General features: G+C 50.3%; 6 protein-coding genes across 6 annotated transcripts; 1 reads left to right on the forward strand and 5 right to left on the reverse strand.

Moving 5' to 3' along the window:
• Positions 1-801: 801 nt before the first annotated feature.
• Positions 802-1,380, reverse strand: BDW47DRAFT_122997 (Lipocalin-like domain-containing protein; the record flags this gene model as incomplete). Its single annotated transcript, XM_024815965.1, has 2 exons — positions 802-876; positions 964-1,380. 2 exons carry the CDS (start codon positions 1,378-1,380, stop codon positions 802-804), a joined length of 492 nt encoding a protein of 163 aa, XP_024674939.1.
• Positions 1,381-2,059: 679 nt separating this feature from the next.
• BDW47DRAFT_134141 (flavin-containing monooxygenase) lies at positions 2,060-4,074 on the reverse strand (the record flags this gene model as incomplete). Its single annotated transcript, XM_024818022.1, has 5 exons — positions 2,060-2,475; positions 2,555-2,957; positions 3,020-3,243; positions 3,299-3,456; positions 3,521-4,074. The coding sequence occupies 5 exons, from the start codon at positions 4,072-4,074 to the stop codon at positions 2,060-2,062; spliced, it is 1,755 nt and encodes a 584-aa protein (XP_024674940.1).
• Positions 4,075-4,561: 487 nt separating this feature from the next.
• Positions 4,562-5,619, forward strand: BDW47DRAFT_122999 (uncharacterized protein; the record flags this gene model as incomplete). Its single annotated transcript, XM_024815966.1, has 2 exons — positions 4,562-5,101; positions 5,158-5,619. The coding sequence occupies 2 exons, from the start codon at positions 4,562-4,564 to the stop codon at positions 5,617-5,619; spliced, it is 1,002 nt and encodes a 333-aa protein (XP_024674941.1).
• Positions 5,620-6,364: 745 nt separating this feature from the next.
• On the reverse strand, positions 6,365-7,502 carry BDW47DRAFT_73569 (alpha/beta hydrolase). The gene is made up of 2 exons (XM_024819719.1): positions 7,435-7,502; positions 6,365-7,369 (listed from the first exon to the last, which is right to left on the reverse strand). Exon 2 carries the CDS (start codon positions 7,339-7,341, stop codon positions 6,403-6,405), a length of 939 nt encoding a protein of 312 aa, XP_024674942.1. The 5' UTR covers positions 7,342-7,369; positions 7,435-7,502; the 3' UTR covers positions 6,365-6,402.
• Positions 7,503-8,553: 1,051 nt separating this feature from the next.
• On the reverse strand, positions 8,554-13,531 carry atg26 (UDP-glucose:sterol glycosyltransferase). Its single transcript, XM_024811372.1, has 4 exons — positions 13,264-13,531; positions 11,758-13,155; positions 9,101-11,704; positions 8,554-9,042 (listed from the first exon to the last, which is right to left on the reverse strand). The coding sequence occupies exons 2-4, from the start codon at positions 12,958-12,960 to the stop codon at positions 8,764-8,766; spliced, it is 4,086 nt and encodes a 1,361-aa protein (XP_024674943.1). The 5' UTR covers positions 12,961-13,155; positions 13,264-13,531; the 3' UTR covers positions 8,554-8,763.
• Positions 13,532-14,920: 1,389 nt separating this feature from the next.
• Positions 14,921-16,265, reverse strand: BDW47DRAFT_100182 (DNA-directed RNA polymerase I subunit RPA34). The gene is made up of 2 exons (XM_024811373.1): positions 15,934-16,265; positions 14,921-15,863 (listed from the first exon to the last, which is right to left on the reverse strand). Exons 1-2 carry the CDS (start codon positions 16,149-16,151, stop codon positions 15,104-15,106), a joined length of 978 nt encoding a protein of 325 aa, XP_024674944.1. The 5' UTR covers positions 16,152-16,265; the 3' UTR covers positions 14,921-15,103.
• Positions 16,266-18,712: the final 2,447 nt, after the last annotated feature.

Here is an 18,712-nt window from a genome sequence, read left to right on the forward strand (position 1 = left end):
GGATAGGAGGCTCGGTAACTGGGATCTGGGCTGTAACCAGTTTTCTGTGGCATACAGCTTGGGTACTATTCCTGATGAGATTCTTGATGAAAGAAAAAAGCTGACGATCTGGAGCAGGACTTTATTTTGCCAATATATTATAACCTCGGTTCTGTCAGAGCAAAACTTAAATCATAGGTGCGATTGCACTACTTGCTGGTAAGCCTGTCCTTATGACCAGCTGCACCCGACAGTGTTAACTAATAATCTCGCATACAGGATCCTAAAATTTGGTTGAAGAATAACAATGGTCTGTGTTATTTTAGTCGTGTATCAAAAGTCTGACATTAAAGGGTCCTGGAAGACCAAAATCGATTCTACTAGATTGTCCTAGCCTGCCTATATTTGCCGAATGCCGAGACTACTGAAAACATGCCAGAAAATGATGGCCGAGATGATGGCTTCTTATGAGCGAGTATAAGATACCTATGTATTATATATCTTTCCAAAACCTCAAGACCATAAGTCATAGCTGGTAAGAGTTCTATACTCGGTCATGTGTCCTAAGTTCATTTTCACTGTGTTTTCTGGCCAAAGTAGCAACTATCTTCATAATCTATATACTGGTAATACTTTGCTTAAAAACACATGGACACAACTACCGAACACTGTTGCCTTAAAATGTTAGAGAGAGACCCAGCGTGCTTGATACACCCAGTTACATATACGTGGCAGCCAGCCCTAATGAAAGCTGTCCCCACGAATACAACGTCGTTACTTGCACCTCCTATACACATGTTTATGCTCACGCTCATGCCCGCTTCAAAGGTTTGCCAGCTGCTTGGCATCATAATTGACTCTCTCCCACACCAGAACCCCCTCTGTCTTGGTCCCGTCCTAGACCCGTGTACCAAAGCATTAGTGATCAAGTAACATCATGGCCTCGAGTAGAGACTAGCTAGTCTAATGGGGTCATGCGCATACCGGGAGAGTAAACTCCTGCACTGGCCTCAACACTAACGTGCGATCTCCATGTAGTTCCCATCTCCGCACCTGTGGCTTCCCAATCCAGTTTGGATCCAAGGCAATATCCACGTTGGTACTCAGTAACTGCTGTCCGTCCTGTTCGTACACTCGGAAAGGTCCGCAGTAGGTTGTCATTGCCCGCGCAGCATCCAGCACCTCATCGTCATTTGCCACAATCCATGATGGAGATTCCATGGGCGATGCAGCGTCGCGGGACGTGAGCGTGCATGACATGTAGTTTTCAGGGGTAAAAATGATGCGCCCAAGAGGATGGCCACCAAGCGGCTGGAATAATGCTGCAGAGCTGGGAGATGCAGCTGGATGCAAACCGAAGGATTTCAGTGCCCAGGTGCCTGTGATTGGAAGGACCGACATTTTGGGTCTCGTGTATGGGTTGTCTTTGTTATAGTGAAATAGAAGACTGTTTTAGAGGTCAACCCAATCCCAAGGATCAGATAAATATGTATATATATATGATTTTCCTTTTACTGTTTATGGGAATGTGTATGTAGGTATGATGTGTCTTTCGGCTCGGCTCGGCTCGGTAATATTACCCGATGGTCAAGAACATATTAATCACCGCAATCAGCGTTATGGTTTGGATTGTTATGATTTCTCAGTAGCTAACAATGGATCATGCTGGGAGTAGTAGTTACGACATGATCAGATCTTTACTTGAAGGTAAGACCGTAAAGCGCTGAACTGTGCATGGAAGAAATGTCACCCGCTTCAAGAATCACCGAGCTACTGCCTCCATGGTGACTACTACATTGATTAGTATCCCGTACTATATTTGGCAAGTTACATTCACACGAGGGCCGAAGCTACTGGTGTTGATAGCAAAAATTTTATACGTCCACTGTACGTCGAGGTCGGGCTACCAGTAACCCAGCAGCCATGTAGCCGCTAATGGGACGGACGTTACTAGCTAGACATACACCTACCTACGAGAGCGTTGTAAAATCCGAATGTGATAAGTAGTATTTCAATAAACAATTTCAAAGTACATGTGATTCTAGTGCTCGAAGTTGATGTATTCGCCTGGGTGACTCTCTCAGTGATTCAGATACCACGTGGAATCACTTCCATCTTGCTCCTTGGTGGAGAATCCATTTCCTAGATAGGAGAACCGATTGCCATATGGATTATCATAGACATACTCCCAATCTTCTCCACGAAACTGCTCCAGCATGTGAAAGAAGTGGATCCGACTGCCAGGGTGCAGGGCCGTCACGGGCCCATCCATTGCTCCATTCTTGAACCAAGATCGACAACCCCCCGCCCAGGCAGTCCGCGGCATAAAAATGTCGATATGCTGGTAGAAGTCCTCCATTGCTGCGTGGGTTGGTGCGAGAGCCTTGATACCTTGTGTCTGGCATTTTCGAATCGCGTTCACGATGTAATTGGCCACGTGTTCTGTCACCGTAAACACGCTTCCGTGGCCAATGGGGGCATTAGGTCCTAGGAAACCTATGAAAAAAAAAAAAGAGAATCGTCATTAGGATATCGAGGTGAGTTTGAAATGGAAGAAGCTGGTATGGAGTCTCACAGAAGTAGTTGGGAAGACCTGGTACAGCACACGACATGTAGGCCCGCGGACGGCAAGTCGACCAGATATCTTGAAGGTTGCCCTGGCGGCCGACTATGGGAAAACGAGGACAAAAAGAGACATCAAAGCCGGTGGCACAAACGATGATGTCCAATTCAATTATCTCACCCCCAGTGGTCTGAATTCCCTGTGGCACAACACCAGAAATACCGTCGGTCACCAGGCGAACATTGGGAGCCCTGAGAGACTCGAGATATCCAGTACCCGGAGTCAGTCGGCGGCAGCCGACGGGAAACTCCGGAATGAGTGCCTTGCATAGCCTTTCGTCGTCACCTAATGCGTCGGCCATGTACATGCGGAGAGAGGCAGTGGCAAAAGCAGCCGTATCGCTGTCCTTCAAGGTCTGATCACTCGTGAATACATCGAACAGCTGACGAGCATTCGTGATCAAGAGACTCGACTTACTATAGGAAAATTACCGTTTACCTCCTCCTCGACGGATTTGACAAACCTTTTGTAGAAAGCAGGGTCGGATCGAAACTTTTCAATCTGGCGCGGCGTGAACTTTTCGTTGGCGTCTAGCTCGATCTGATCAAGAATTTTGGCGGCGTTGCTCATACGCAGGGTGTCAACACGCGGTGGTGCAATCCAGGTTGGGGATCGAACGAAGTGGACAAGGTGATCAACAGCTAGTTTCACGATCAGCAAGTTCGACATGAATATACGAGTGCACAGTGGCCGTACTTGGTTGCATGGCAGGAACTATTTGGATGCCAGAGGAGCCATTGCCAATCACAGCAACGCGTTTGCCGGTATAATCTAGCTCGCGGGGCCAATTCGCACTGTGCACGAGAGTTCCTTGGAAGTCATGTAGACCTTGAATAGTGGGCCACTTCCAATGGCTGGCACATCTCCACGTTAGCCCAGGACACCAGCGACATTGCTCCAGAAGTCATTCAAACTCACTTCAGAATCCCACGAGCATCAATGAGAAACTGGCAATGGTCTTCGAACTCCCCAGCTTTGCCAGTCGTATCTCTAACCCTCACCTTCCAGACGCCACTCGACTCCTCCCATTCGGCAGAGACAACTTCGTGGTCTGTGTGGATGGCGTCGGCCATGCGTTCCTCCTTGCAAACCGTGCACAGATACTCCTCAATTTCCTGCGCAGGGGAGAAGAAGCTTGTCCACCCGGGATTTGGGTGCCAGGAAAATTGGTAGTTATGTGATGTAATGTCACATTTGCAGCCTGGGTAACGGTTCTCGAACCAAGTGCCTCCAATTTTCGTGTTCTTCTCATACACGACAATCTCGAAATCCGTGAGGCCTTGGCGAGCACTGCGGATCAGGTTGAGCCCACTGGCTCCGGCTCCGATGCAGACAATGCGAATTGGCCGAGGGGCCCCCAGTGGCCTTTCGCATACTGTATACGATGGTTCGTCGCCGTCGGGGCTCCTGTTGCCTTGTCCACCGCCAGGAGAGAGCTGTGATGCGATCTGGGAAAGTCTGGTTTGAGCCATTGCGGGGCTGGAGAAAGGCGCTTTGTATCATGGAAATCCTGGGAAAACGAGCGAAGTCCATCGCCTATTTTATTCCATGAATCCATTCCTATACTTGCGATACTCATAGGACCATTGGAATAGATTCCCAGGCTGATGACTGCCGACCTCACCCTGCCGAGTGCCGAGTGCCGAAGTACTCTTGATTCGGATATACTGTCAAGACCGGTTAGCCAGAAGTATGGGGCTAACAACTAACCGACTCAACGAGCTTATCCGATCGATCATGCAGAAGACACCTCGGCAAAAGGCATCATTTACTTACCTCTGTGAACACGAAGGGCCCAGTGTTGTAATCATGGGGGTTCGCCCCAACATAATCTAACCGGCCAGGTTTTCTATAAATCAGGCTGGCGATCCCCCTTCCTGACGTACCAAACACTTCAATAATCCCCAGCAAGCTAGTCACATTCAACTTGAAACGGGCACTTATTTCACTTCTGCAACCATGAACAAGCTTATTGTGGTATTGGGCGCCACCGGTGGCCAGGGTGGATCGGTGGTGGACTCCTTCCTCCAAGCCCCTGGTTGGAAAGTCCGCGGGTTGACGCGCAATGCTTCCAGTGAAAAGGCGACGGCCCTCAAAGCCAAGGGGGTGGAGATGGTCCAAGGAAACACCGATGACCAGACGAGCCTCGAGGCAGCGTTCCAGGGAGCGCATGCCATCTTTGCCTTCACCGACTACTACGACTACTTCTTTGAGCTCGGCCCGGAACGATCGATGGCTCGAGAAACCGCCCAGGGAAGTAACATCGCTCGAGCCGCGGCGACCATTCCCACCCTCGAGCGGTTTGTCTGGAGCACCCTGCCGAACACCCAACTTTTCACAGAGGGACAAGCTATAGTGCCACATTTCCAGGGCAAGGCAAATGTGGATGTGTACATCAAGGAACACCTGCCCGAGCTGTACGCGAAGACCACCTTCACGATTTTCACCATCTTCGGGGCCAACGTCGTTTTGTACGACATCTTCAGACCTCTGTATCTGGTAAGTATTGTGCACCGCTGCAAGGGAAAAAGCAAATGGCTAATGCACTCCGATAGCCCTCTGCACAGAAGTGGATACAGTTTTACCCAGCACCCCCACAGGCGCCGTATCCTTCAGTGGGTGATCACCGGATTAACAGCGGTATCTTCGTTCGCTCAATCGTGGAAAACCCCCCCACTCCAGGTACTTACGTCGAGTGTAATGTGGAGACTATTACACTGGAGTCCTATCTAGCCGCTTGGGGGCGTGCCAGTGGACTAAGCCCACAGAACGGGTCCACCATGGTAGTTCAGATATCGGCGGAGCAGTATTGCGCTCTCTGGCCGTTGATGGGCGAGGAACAGGCGAGTCAGTGGCGGTTTTTCCAGTTCCTCAGGGACAACCAGCTTGATATCCACAAGGTGGAGGGGTTCCCCGTTATCCAGGCCCAGGATCTGATGAGCGAGGAGGCAAGAAAGTCACTTGTACTTACCGAGGAATCGCTGAGGCGGATGGACTGGTCGAGTTTCAAGAAATAAGCAGGCAAAGGCCTATCTAGTGATGTTTGATACTATGAATTTACCAAGATGCTGAGAGCTATGCTTTACCCGAGCTGTCAAGAGAGTAAGCCGTGATTCAAAAAGTTCTCTGCGACACCGACGTTTGTTCCCAAGTTTCCCTAAATCAGAGAGGGGGTCGAAAATATACCAAGCATACTCCCCAGGCTGGGGAGTATAGACGGGTGGTTCGATAGAAAAGAGGTCGAAAGGGGTCGAAAGCGCTCGCACGCATACAATAAGTGAGCGTTTGACGGATTGCGTTGCTCTAGAGATGCAACAGACGAGGTATAACTTGTAGAAGGGACTAGGCCTCGAATCAGAGTTGTTAGAATGTTGTGTTTACATCAATGCTCTCCTTAAGTCGCGTTGACTGGCGGGCTCTCCATCCTCCTGTTGTTGATACCACCATGTTAAAGTTATGATATATTCTATATTGTAACCCTTGTTCTTAAAGTTACCTTAATTAATGCCTGCTCATAATGTTTGATTATCGCGTCATACCGGTCGTCGGTCAGTGCTGCAGTATATACAGACATCCCCCTCTCATTGCAAATCTCGCCCGTCTAGAGTGGCAGGACCGAAAACAACCACAACCCAACTCGTTATTCTCCAACCCCACTGGTGCTACCTCAAGCACCAGCATCCCAGCGCCCTTCATAGATAGCCAAGGTGGCGAAGTGGAGTAAGCTTCCTGTCATTAAAATATATGCAAGAACGTAACCAACGTCAACATAACTAGGTAAAAGCTCCGTTGATCAATGACTACTTATTCCACAGCCTCCTTCCCCAGCCAAATAAAAGAATGCATCTGCCCAACACACGGCCAACAACCATCGGCAGTCCAAATTTGAACCATGTCAGTGGTTTCAAGAGGTCAGCACGCGGCACGACTATGTCATTTTCAGCCCTATTGACCGCTGATTTAGACCCATCACTCCTGGAGTTGGTAAAAGCATCAACAGCCTCCAAAATGATTTCCACTGTCAATCCAGGTTGACTGAGAAAGGGCGAATGGCTCGTCTGCAGCTCTCGATGCTCTACATTAGCCCCCATCTCTCTCGCCATGCCAACCGACATCCGCTGAGCCAGGACCGGTAGCCCTCGGTCCTCCACAGTCCCGATGTACCAGGACGGCACGTCTTTCCACCCGGCATAACTGTACTCGCCGCCTTCGAACAAAGCCTTCAGACTCTGACTTATAAGCTGAGAAACCCAGTATTCTGCCTCTTCCTTAGGTAGGTCGTGGTAGAAGAGTTCGCGGGGGGGAGTGACAAGCTCCGCGTAGCCGGTCTCATTATTAACACGCCAAGAAGGTGGCGGATGGCCGAAGAATGGATCCATGAAAGACAGACCAGTCAAGGTGAAGCCAGAGGCTATGAGAATCAGTCCAATCACGGATCCCGCTCGATTGTCATCTGCGTCTGTCGGCCTTGTGAAGCCTTTGACAGCGCTGTTGCCCACCATGCCGCCATATGAGTGCGCAATGACAACGACGTTGCGCCCGGTACTTGTTTCAGCGGAAATCACATCCCGGGCTGCATCGATATCATCTTTAAAGGTCGCTTCGGGGTTATATGCTGTTGAGGGAAGAGAAACTGTGACACATCTCAACTTAGGCTCCAGGGGCTTGATGATCGGATTATAGCATGTAGGTCTATGCCAGGAGCCTGGTATAAAGACAAGGGTCGGTCGACCCGACATAACAATAGTCTCAAGTTCGTTCTTGTGGCTTCTGGATTGATGTGAGAATGCGATCAGGTTGATCATGTAGAACGTTGAATAGACGCGACTCACCAAGTGGGTCAGTCAACATTATAGCACGTGATACGAGTCAGGGCTAAGGGGATGCTGCCGGAATATACCGGGAGTGGGGGCATAAGGAAGGACCAAGATCAAACTAAGCCTGTACAGAGACTTTTTGCCAAGAAACTCTTTTGTAAATTCTGGTGTTAGTAAACTGCCTCGTCAAAGGTGGATGCCGTTTACCGCAGAGGTCAGAGAAAAGGGAAGGAGGCCTTCTTTGGACCAGAGGGAGATCTGTCAGCTGTATGTTAGTTTATCCATATCCTATAATACACAAGAATAAGATGAATATATGGAGAATTACCCACCTGTTTATCCTCTTTTACAACGACATGCGCTATCAGAGGGGACACGGTTTTTGCTTGTATTGGGAATATTCTGGCGTCTAGTTTTGAGGTAGCTGAGGGCACGTTGGACTTTAGATATTGGCTTGATTGATGTCTCAGACAGACATCACATATTCGGCGAGGACCTGACCTTATCTAGTTAGGTGAAGGGGACTTGTCGATCTCAGAAGAGAAAAGATTCCAGCCTTCGATGAGGTAGAAGAAGAAGAACGGAAGAAGAAAAAGAAGAAGAAGGAGCTGTTCTGAGCGTCGATCGACCCTTCCTCGCAAGTCATACTACCGATTACCTATTAAGGAAGTCGCAGGTGGTGCAGGTTAGGGCAGGCAGGGTCGAGTCCATCGTTCCTTCCGATGAATTCAAACCCCAATCCTATATTGCTGCTTCCTCTTATATCACTGGAATTATGCGTGACACTGTTTGCCATATGTAAATTTTTATGAGAGATTGATTATCTGTTGAATTGGTACTGATTAATATCCTGTCATAGTCATCTACGATGGTGATAATATTAATGATGATAAAGAAATAGTCCATTGCGCTATGCCCACCACTCTATCAAATAAAGCAGGCTTGTCCATTTGGCTATCAACCACATTATTCGCATTAGTACCCAAATCCAAATCAAATCCCAACAGTTTATGTCCGTCCCCGTGGCAAGTATTCATTCATCAATTCATCAGTCGCTGAGCGTCGTTGTAAGATAGATAGATAGAATAGGAGGACATGATATGATCCAACATGTTAAAAAAAAAAGAGAAAAAAAAAAAAACGAAAGAGAAAGGAAAAGAAAGACATTCCAAGCATGTAACAATCTGCAGAAAGTCTTGAGTGAATCTTCAAACACAATATTAGATGCAGTTAGATGTTGCTAGCAATGTTTAAGCAAGAACAAGCAAGATGCAGTCATAAATCATCATGAGCGCCCTAGAAAATGAAAAGAAGAAAAGATCAAGACGAGAGTCAAAGGTAAAATCATCCCATGCTACAAGTAACCGGATCAGGTAGCAAACTCGCATCAGAAATAGCTCGATCACGCATTCGCTTCGAGATGTCAATGTCCATGTCATCGCCGATAAAGGTCCACTCTTCGGAGTCGGCCATGTCGTTATCCGCATCGAGGTCAGCGACGGGCTTGGCCGACGGGGTGGGCGAGAATGGGGTTGCGGAGAAGATGGAGCGCTGTCGCGCGAGTGTTTTGGCGTACTCGAGGTCGCGGTAGATTGCCTGGATGGCGGTGTCGACACCATCCTCCTAATTTTAAGTTAGCATTTTCAGTCAAATTGGTACAATCTCAAGAGAATAAGCTTACGCTTCGAATCTGCACCCCCAGATCTCGCGCCCTTTTAATCATTCGCTCGCTGTGGGTCGCCTCCCATAACGCCCTCGAGAAAATGCTCACGTTCAGCTTGTTCATACAGATCCCTACGCCGAGGTCTTCAACTCTGGTCCCGAAGAAGAACTGGTCACCGAAGAAAGGCTTGACGATAGAAGGAAGGCCCGCGCGCAGACTGGCGCCAGTGGTCCCTGCGCCTCCGTGATGTGCTGCCGCATCGATCTGGGAAAACAGCCAATCGTGCGGTGCGGATTGGATCTGGAAGATCTCAGGGGGCAAAGGAATCTCAGCTTTTGTGCTGGCGGGGTCGCCAAGACGGTCGGACCAACCCTTAGAAAGGATGCAACGGACGTCGGCTTTCTGGACAGACTCGACGACCGTCCGCGTCAGAGCAGACGGATCCGACACGACGATCGATCCGAACCCGATATAGACGATCTTCTTACCGTCTTCGCGAGCACGGCGGATGAATTCAACCAGCTCCGCCGGAGGCGTCCAACCAGTTGCCTCGCTCAGGAACCAGTAGCCGGTGATACGAATCCAATCCGGGTAGTCTAACGGCGGTGCTACCACTGACGGCGAGTAGTTGTACAAGAAGGGAACCTTATTCGGCTGCATCTTGTCCAAGTTGGTGGCCTTGAGACCGAGCTCGTTCTTCCTCCACCGGTTCACCTGACCCGCAATCGCTTTCCAGAAGACATTGTCAAACATGACGTAGGTGATGTGATTGTACGCGCCGCCCATCTTCTGCTCTGGAACAGCAAACGCATGGGGATACGCACGCGTCCTGGTCCAGGGCATCGTGAAAGCACGGAAGTAGGGAATGCGAAGGGCTTCGGCAATGTGTATCCCAGCCATGGCACTTGGGGATTCGATGAGGAGATCGCTATCCTGGCAGCTTGCCCAGGCCGACGACAGCAGATCATCGATCCACCCTCTAAACTTCATCGACGCCTCTTTCAGGAATGAATACGTGAACATTCCATTTTCGACGCATATACGCATGAGTTCTGCTGGGTCTCCGTCGACAGGAGCAAAGTCGATGCCATGTTTCCTCACCCAGGGTTCAAACTCGGCATGCGTGGCGATCTTTGGTCGGTGACCCTCCGCGATAAGACCCTTGCACAAGGCAATATACGGCTGGACATCTCCGCGTGAGCCAATGGTAAGACAGGTGATCCTCAAAGACTCGGCGGGCTTAAAATTGACGATCGAGGCGCGCGGGTCATCAAAAACGGGATGAAGCTCCCCCGAGTCCTCAGTCAACATGGCTCGGGTATCATTCTCTCCCGAGGTGCCCAATCTAGCTTCCTGTAGCATCTGGTGTTCCTCCTGCGCGGCTTCCGACTCCTCTTTCTCCTGCTCTGCAAGAAGACCCGACTCCACCAGGAACCGTATGGATTCCAGATGTTGATGCATCGTCACAGCACAGTCATCCCGGGCGTCCGACGCGTTGAATTCGAAGAACAATTCCTCGTGACCCCGGATAATGACGACGAGTCCGTGATAGCCAAACCGGAACCCTTTCTCCTTCTCCACATTCTCGACATCCTTGAGGGGGAGTATCATCTTGGTACGAGTTCCTGGAAGGAGGCTGCGAAAGCACAGCTTTTTCTGACTGATGTAGATCTTGCCGTAAAGCGGGAGAACGCGGTGCAGATGTGCGAAATAGGTAGCCTGAAGCTTTTCAGTCGGGGGGAGGGCGAAGTGGGCACGGAATCGATCGCCGTCTTTGCACCCATCGTCCTGGTCATCGGCATCCAGGGCCTGATCATCCGGCAATACACCTTCGGTCTCTCCATAATGCCGACGGCCACCGACCCACATTCCCGAGACCTTCTCTATATAACCCATGGACTCACTGGCCAGGAGCGTACTCATCTGTCGCGACCGATTCTTGAGATATCCGGCGATGCCTGCGGCCCGCTGGAGAGGATAAGTACCAGCCCGCACAAGATCGTTCAACCCAGACGCACTAGACGCAGCGGTAGGGTCCTGGGCGTCATGGGCAGATCCGCTGTGTGCATACTGGATTTCAGGCCCGTCTCTCGAAGCAGGAGCAGACGGATCCATGACGGCGTTGGCGTTGGAAGATCGCGCGGTCTCGTCTGAGTGGCGGCGATTGGGCTTATCGGCGGCCGAAGACCGCATCCGCAGGGTATGTATCGTGGGAGAATGAAAGACATCGCTTCGGTTCAATATTTGACTTGCGGATTCCGCCGTGCCAGTCATCGATTGCAATACGGCGGAGGACTCCGTAGCGTGTTCAAAGGAATTCACAAATGAGTCCGACGAGTCCATCTGCCGTGGAGGCGACTGTCCGATGACATCGTGGCCAAGGCTGAAGTTGCTGGCACTCACACTTCTTTGCCGGGGAGTATCGGCCGTTCCTATGCCCCTGGGGTGGCTTAACCCTCTGGACAGAGACCACCTCCCTCGGGGGCTACGGGCGCGGCTTGGGTGACCAGTTTTATCGGGCCGAGGGGAAATGGTTCGCGAAGACTTGGCCGAATTTTCACTGATGAGGCCTTTTAAAAAATTGAAGGCGTCCTGGCCAGAGTCAAAGGAGGTGAAGTAGTACTAGAATGTTATCAGTAAAGGGGACACAAGCTAGGAGTAGTCGGGAATCTCACCTCGTCAATCGCATAGGAATCATCACATTCCACCACGCGTATCTTGAAGGTCTCTGCGAACTCGACCATCGGGCTCTCTTCTATATCTATAATACTCTTGATGGGAAAGGATACCTTCACACTGTCGCCCTCATTATGGGTCCGAAATATGATCTTCTGCAGAGCCTTGACCCATTCTTTTGCGTTGGCGGAGCTGTCTGCGCGGAAATAGTATGTTCGCTGATCTGTCGTCACCTGAAAATCCTTGGATTCCTTCCCTTTCTCCTTTGGCTCCACCAGCGACGCCGATATCCCATAGCGGAGGTCGACGTGACCGCTGGGGAAATAGAGGGCCGACGGATCGGCATAGTAGGAGAGGACGTCTTCCTTCAAGGAAAACCAATACCGGGCATATTTGGGGTTCTTTCGTCCGCGTTTGTGCAGGTAGCCGGACTTTATGGCAACCGTTGTTTTTTTCGGCAGGTAGGCGTAGAAGCATATATGTCCTTCTGTTACATACATATAGCCCTGGAGAAGCATACTTTGCAGCAGGGAGCACCCATACTCAACGAGGATCTTCTCGGGCGCGCCAAAGCCAAACATCTCCGCCAGTCTCTCGGCCAGCGGTGACGCGGCCAGCTGCTGAGAATCTTGAGCGCTCTTCTCTTCTGTAGAAGGTTGATGGGAAGGGGCGGTCGGTTCGGTAGCCGTCTCAAGCTTGGCCTGTGCCTCTACCATGCGGCTAAGGACGGGGGCCGCTCGCGGAGTGACACTGCGAGGCCGCGGGGGAGGAATCTGAGGCTGGTCGTCGCCCGTTGCGGATTCCTTGTGCCGTTCTCTCGACGCGGACTTCGACTGAAAGGGTCGCAGAAGTCGATGGTCCGAAACCGACCTGTGTTGGTGACGCCCTCTCTCAGCGACCTTCGTTCGGGGCCGTCTCTCTTTCTCCTCGTCGCTATCACTGGAGTCGTCAAATCGCGCATGTAAATCGGACCTTGACCCGACAGCCGCGATCATCGAGAATATAGACTGCTGCATATACTGCATATGACCATCCCGGGCGCCTGTCCGGCCCGGGGGAGCGGTGAAGTCCACTTGGGCGTCATGGTCGTCTTTTAACCGGTCAGGCAGGGCGCTTGAAAACATGCGGCTAGGGGTGGACTGTCGGCCGTGGCTGAGCCTCCGGTCGAGCCGTCGTTTCGTGTCTTCTTGAAGAGGTCGCATTTGGGCGGTGGGTGTGGGGGGATGGGCAGGAGGGTGTAGGAAGAGGGTGTGGCAAGGGCGGAAGGGAGGCGAAGGCTGAGTATGCCCTGGTCACAGCCACAGCGCGTGTGATCCACCACCACGATCAAGGAAAAGGGTCGATGATCCAGTCGATTCGAAAGGCACGGTGAGGATAGAGGATACCAACAGTGGAGACTATCAAGACGGGTGATCATCCAGGTTAGTTTATATACAAGATGACATCAACAGGCCAGACCTCCGCATCAAAGAAGGGGGAGAACAGGATAGACCAGAGATGCGTACGTGTAGTCTCCTATTGGAGATGACTTTTACTTCAACAAAGTCGGTATGGAAAGTGAGTTGGATGAAAGCTTGGCCATCAAAGCAGCGGTGATAGCGGATTCACGATCATAACTGTGGGGAAGATGAGGCTCCGTCTGTGGAGGAGTAAAAACAGATCAAGGAGAGGACTGAAAGAGTCTCACGGATGGGAGATAGCAACAAGGACAATCTTCACCGTGACCAGGATGTAAGGAAGGAGTAGGCAGGAGAGCAAGATGAGCGAAGCAACTTGAAAGCATCGGCATTCCACACCTGCAGTGCATCAATCCATCCCATCCAGCGGCACGTCATTCGCCCATATCAGCTGTCCCCGGTCTGGGCCAATCATCGACGGGTTCCCCTGATATGTGCTTATCTAATCAACATATTTAGTGCATAACCATCTGCATAGCCGGATATCTTCAGAGTCATCGCTTGTGACACTGTCACCTGATTTATACAGACAATAAAGAGTTATTGTGAAGATATTATGTGTGACTGCATGATTCAATGTTTGAAAGTGATGCTATGCTGTGAGCATGTGACATGGTGTCTCTATCAGCATACCACCTACTTGCCTCCACAAAAGTCCATCCATACCAATACCATGTGAAACCAACGATCCAAAAACAGACCAGATCTAGAAAGTATCCTTTGACCTACATTCATAGTATATAACCTGTAGATATACTATAAGCCTGTTCAATGAAACCCGATAAAGTCCAACCCACCGCGCCCCATGATTATCCAGCCTTCCCTCGGCGACTAACTAGCGGCTACACTTGACAATCAATCAATCAACTCTATTGAGTGGGTCTGTCCGAACCATGTCAATATACAGATAATTCCATCTTTACGAGAGATAATACCGTAGATAGATCACTTTCCCAAGCTGTACTGTATGCGCGCGCCCATGTATGGGATAGATGATAGATGATAGATAGATAGGTCTCTCGCAAGTCCTCTGTAGATAAATCTCGTATACGCTGAGCAAGTTATGCACGTTTGCTTTATCTATATCTAGTTTGCTATGCTCAATTCAAGACATTATAAACAAGATAAAAAGAACATCCCAACAACCACTCTTACATCCCAACTACTCCGTACCTCAGTTAGGGAAGTACCCATCTCAAATAGGCAAGACAGCCCAGCCCGGTGTAACCAACACAAACTTGTTCCTTCTACCTATCTATCCAGCTCTAAAAGCCACCGTGCTACGAAGGCAATCGACAAGTCCAAATCCACATCCTGGACAGAAGATCAAACCTGCGTACTGCCTTGGCTTGCGCCGTTGGTGATACCTGTCGAGATTGGTTTTAGGGTTGATGTGGAATTGGTGGTATCTTGGTTAATAAAATACAGGGGATTAACTCTGTACAGAGTAGAAGTGCTTGTTAGAATGTTAGTTAGGTCAGAGATTTGGTCTATTATTATCTCTTTGGCTGTAATATGAGACAGGGTGAGGCTAGCTGGTCAAGCTATAATTACTAGAGACCAACAGACATGATCTCAGTCAAATACTTGTCTCATATCTTATCTAGTCCTCTCCAAGTGTCAGAAGCAATCGAACTTGTAATCACATCAGTTCGTATAGATCCGTATATACATACATACAATGTTGAAAGAATGAAGAAGAAAGAAGAAAGTTGAGCAAGCAATACAAACGCCTAAAGTCGTAACGGGTACCGTACGCCCTGATGCACATACATCCACATCACACTCACACATAGCACATCTTGCATCCCATCTATAACAAACTTTTATTCAATGAAAAGAAAAAAGAATCAACCCAGTCCTAGAAATGATCGCGTAGAGTGGAAGTTCAAGCCGACTTCTTCGACTTCTTCTGCTTCTTCTCATCACGGCTCTTGCTCGACTTCTTTGACTTCTCGCCATCGCCCGCATCCTGCGAAGAAGAGGCAACCTTCTTCGACTTCTTTCTCGGCGAACCGGCAGCCGGCAGGCTCTCCTCCTCCGCCTGGTGATGCTTCCTCTTCTTCTTCTCCTCGCGGGCGGTGCGCGCCGGCTGCTGCTCAGCGTCGGATTCGTCGTCGCTCGATCCGAGCGTCTCAGCCGGAGCGTCTCCGCTGCCGACAGGACGGAATCGCATCTTCAAGTTCGACGGCTGCTTGCGCGGCGGCTTGACCTGTTCGCGCGCAGCCTCCAGAATCACATCTTGGTCTGCGTCCTGAGATCGCGCAGGGATGTGAACCAGCTCTTGGACGTGGAAGCTCTTGATGTTTGTCGCGGGCGAAGGGCGGTAGGTTTGGGTCTTGGGGTCGTAGAGGGCGAGGGATTTGCCGGCTGTGTCGTCTTGGCCGGTGCTGTTTGCAGGGATGCCGTACTGGACGCCGTCGTGGGTGAGGATCGGTTCGCCTTGTAGGGCCTTGGCGAGGGAGATCTCCTTTACTTTGTGGATGGGGAGGAAGGAGGGCGCCGTGACGTGGAAGACTTGCTTGCCGCGGAGGTCGGAGAGGAGGGAGGTGGTGGTTGCGGACGGGGGGGATTGCTTTTTGATGGGCTTGAATCCGGTGGGGGGCTTGTAGGGTTGGGGTGGGAGGAAGGCGGGCTTGGAGGAATGTCTGTAGAGGTTAGGGATGTACTCGGAGATAATACAATAGATATTGTGAAGGGAATAAGAGGGAGACGGACTTGTCCTTGGACTGTCCGTCCGTCGCATGGTCCTGCTTCTCGTCCTCCGACGACGAAGAGTCGCCCCCAGAGCTACCTGTGCTGTCATCTTCCGAGCTCGACTCGTCTGATTTCTCCGGCTTCGTAGACTTCTTGGTTGTCTCAGGGGAGCTCGACCTGCTGGACGCGCTACTCGAGCTCTCCGGCGTAGGAGGTCTGGCGGACTTTTTGGCGGCCATGGCGTCGATCGGGGTGTCGATCGGCGGGTGGGATAAAAAAAAAAAAGGTAGAAGTGACACGAATGAGGCCCAGCTAGAAGTCGAGGACCATGCGCCTGTATAGAATGGAGGGGGTGGTGTCAATCGCAAAGCGTCAAGTGGTCTGGTAAGATTCCGTTCACTGTTGGAGCGATAACCTTTTTTTTTTCCTCCGCGGAGCACGGACCACTTTGGTCTGCGGTCTACAATGCCCCCGAGCTATTTGGCCGCGACAACATCTGCGCTGGCCATTATACATTTTTCGTTTTTTTACTTTATTAAATTATTGAAGTGATGCGAGAGCAATATCAGTATTTAAAAAACAGGGAATTCGATCACTAGGGGAGGCCCAAGTGTTGACCATGATTGATCTAGTACCACCACGCATTCAACCCGACCGATTCCACATAGACCTACTAAACACCAGTAGAGACACTGAAAATACGAGATAGAAAGAGTCAGTCTATCTCGCTCTAGAACGCCTCGTTGTCACCTTATCCCTGCTATAAGAAGATCCTCGTATCAACCACTGCAAGGCTCGGACTCCCACCCGCGGAGAAGAACGAACGAGACAGCCGGTCTGGACCTCCCCGCTCAGATAGCCGGCTTGCAGGCGGGAGAGGGGTCATAAAGCGGAGATTTGGGACATGTCCAAAGAAAGGGCTTTTACAACGACGCGCGGGTCGCGATATTCCAGGCTAGTTGCAGTTGGCAGAGACTGTGCTATACCTATCCAGATGTACGGGGAGTACTCTGACTCAGTACAGTACGCATGGAGTTCCGTTTAGACCTCGACCAGACCTCGACCGGACCGACCTCGACCAGGACCTAGGTAGAAGCGGCGTTCTGATCGCTGCACGTCTCACGAATGACGGGTGACTGGTTTCTGTCATATTTCTTTATTTCATTCAAATGGCCAGGCTAACTGCCGTTGACCGTTGCCATGTGATTGGGGGGGGGGTGGATTAAATAATATAGGTAAGAGAGGTGGGGAGGGGAAGAAAGAAAGGAAGGACGGTGTTATTGTCCGTTCAAATCTCCGCACGGAAAAGACGAGTCCATCTGCAACGATGTATGACCAACGTCGACGATTCTGACTCACAGGGATCAGTCAGCCTTGTCCAGTCGGTCGTATAGCCGACTACGTAGGAAGGACTCGAGATCCGTCCGGGATATATCGAAACGGCGACGGGAAAATTCGCGCCACAGTCGGAATAACGGTCGGAAGGTGGAAATGTTGCCTAGGCAAAGAAGATGCTACGAAGAACAAACGGAGACCGGATCCTCAGGAAATGGACAGAAGAAGAAAAAGAAGGAAAGGAGGGAGTATTTTGGAGATCCCTCGTGAAAGAGTTGCCTCCATGACAGGATGGAGTGGATCGAGATACTCCATCGTGGGAGTTAGTAGTAGGACCTACGGAGGACTACTGAGTAGTATAGTCCTTCGTATACCAAATGTTCTGAGTGGAGGTAATTCTCACGATGGAAAACGCCGGCAAATGAACGGAGAAAGTCGCCACGTGGGGACGGATTGGTAAAGACCGGGATGTCTCGCGGCTCATTGGGTCCAGGGGAGAAACTGAGTGGAATCGATGTGAAGATTATTGGTCGTCCGGTCGGAGGGGACCGTCGGTGGTTTTCAGCTGCTCTCCATCGTGTGGAGTAGACGAGGTGGGCAGACTGTCGCCTGCCGAGTTTCCATACTCAGTAGTCTTGTACTCAGCTCCGTACACCGGTTACCGTATCCAATGCGGAGGACAAGGATGTTGAAAGACGATGACCTCGGATTGACATCAGCTTAAAGAGTGATTGGAAGGAAGAGAGGAAAGGAAAAAGAAACAAAGGAGGGAGGTGGTTCGCAGGAGAGAGGTTGAAGGATTGGATTGGATGGAGAAAATCGGAGGAGAAGCAGAGGTGTAACATGGACAGGCATGTTGGACGGAGATTATGCTGGATCAGATTGGGAGGTGAAGATGAGATTATTCCCTGGATCCTGGCTGCATCGTGACGTTACTATGGGATAATACATAGTATCTTACATGGTCATATGTATATAGTAACCATCTGTGTTAATATAGATGTGGTATTAGGTGGTATTATGATATACAATGTTTTGAGAATATAGAATAACCATCGACATCTCCACCCGTCCGCGAGCGGTTTGGACGAAGTGTCTCGAACCCCATCTGATCAGGAGAATACACCCGCGTGGCTTTAGATTGGGCTGGGGCTCCAAGACTTTTTAGTCGGATCCACCGATCCCAAGAAAAAGGAAAAAGACCGAGACGAAAGTGGACTTGGACTTGCCGTCTCTCCGAGTCGAGAGACAAATCGGAGACGGGAGATTGGTGATTTTTCATCGGAGAAGAGAAGGAAGGACTATTGAAAGATAGTCACGCCTCACTCTTTGTATCAATTCCTTCAATGATAGAGAAAAGAAGAACAAGAATGATATTAATAAAAGAGAGGAAGAAATCGAATCCAAAGAAGAAAAGAAGAATCGAAGGAAAAAGAAGGAGAAGATCGGCACATGTGACAAACAG

Source organism: Aspergillus candidus (genome assembly GCF_002847045.1).
Source record: "Aspergillus candidus strain CBS 102.13 unplaced genomic scaffold BDW47scaffold_6, whole genome shotgun sequence".
Taxonomy (NCBI): Eukaryota; Fungi; Ascomycota; class Eurotiomycetes; order Eurotiales; family Aspergillaceae; genus Aspergillus; species Aspergillus candidus.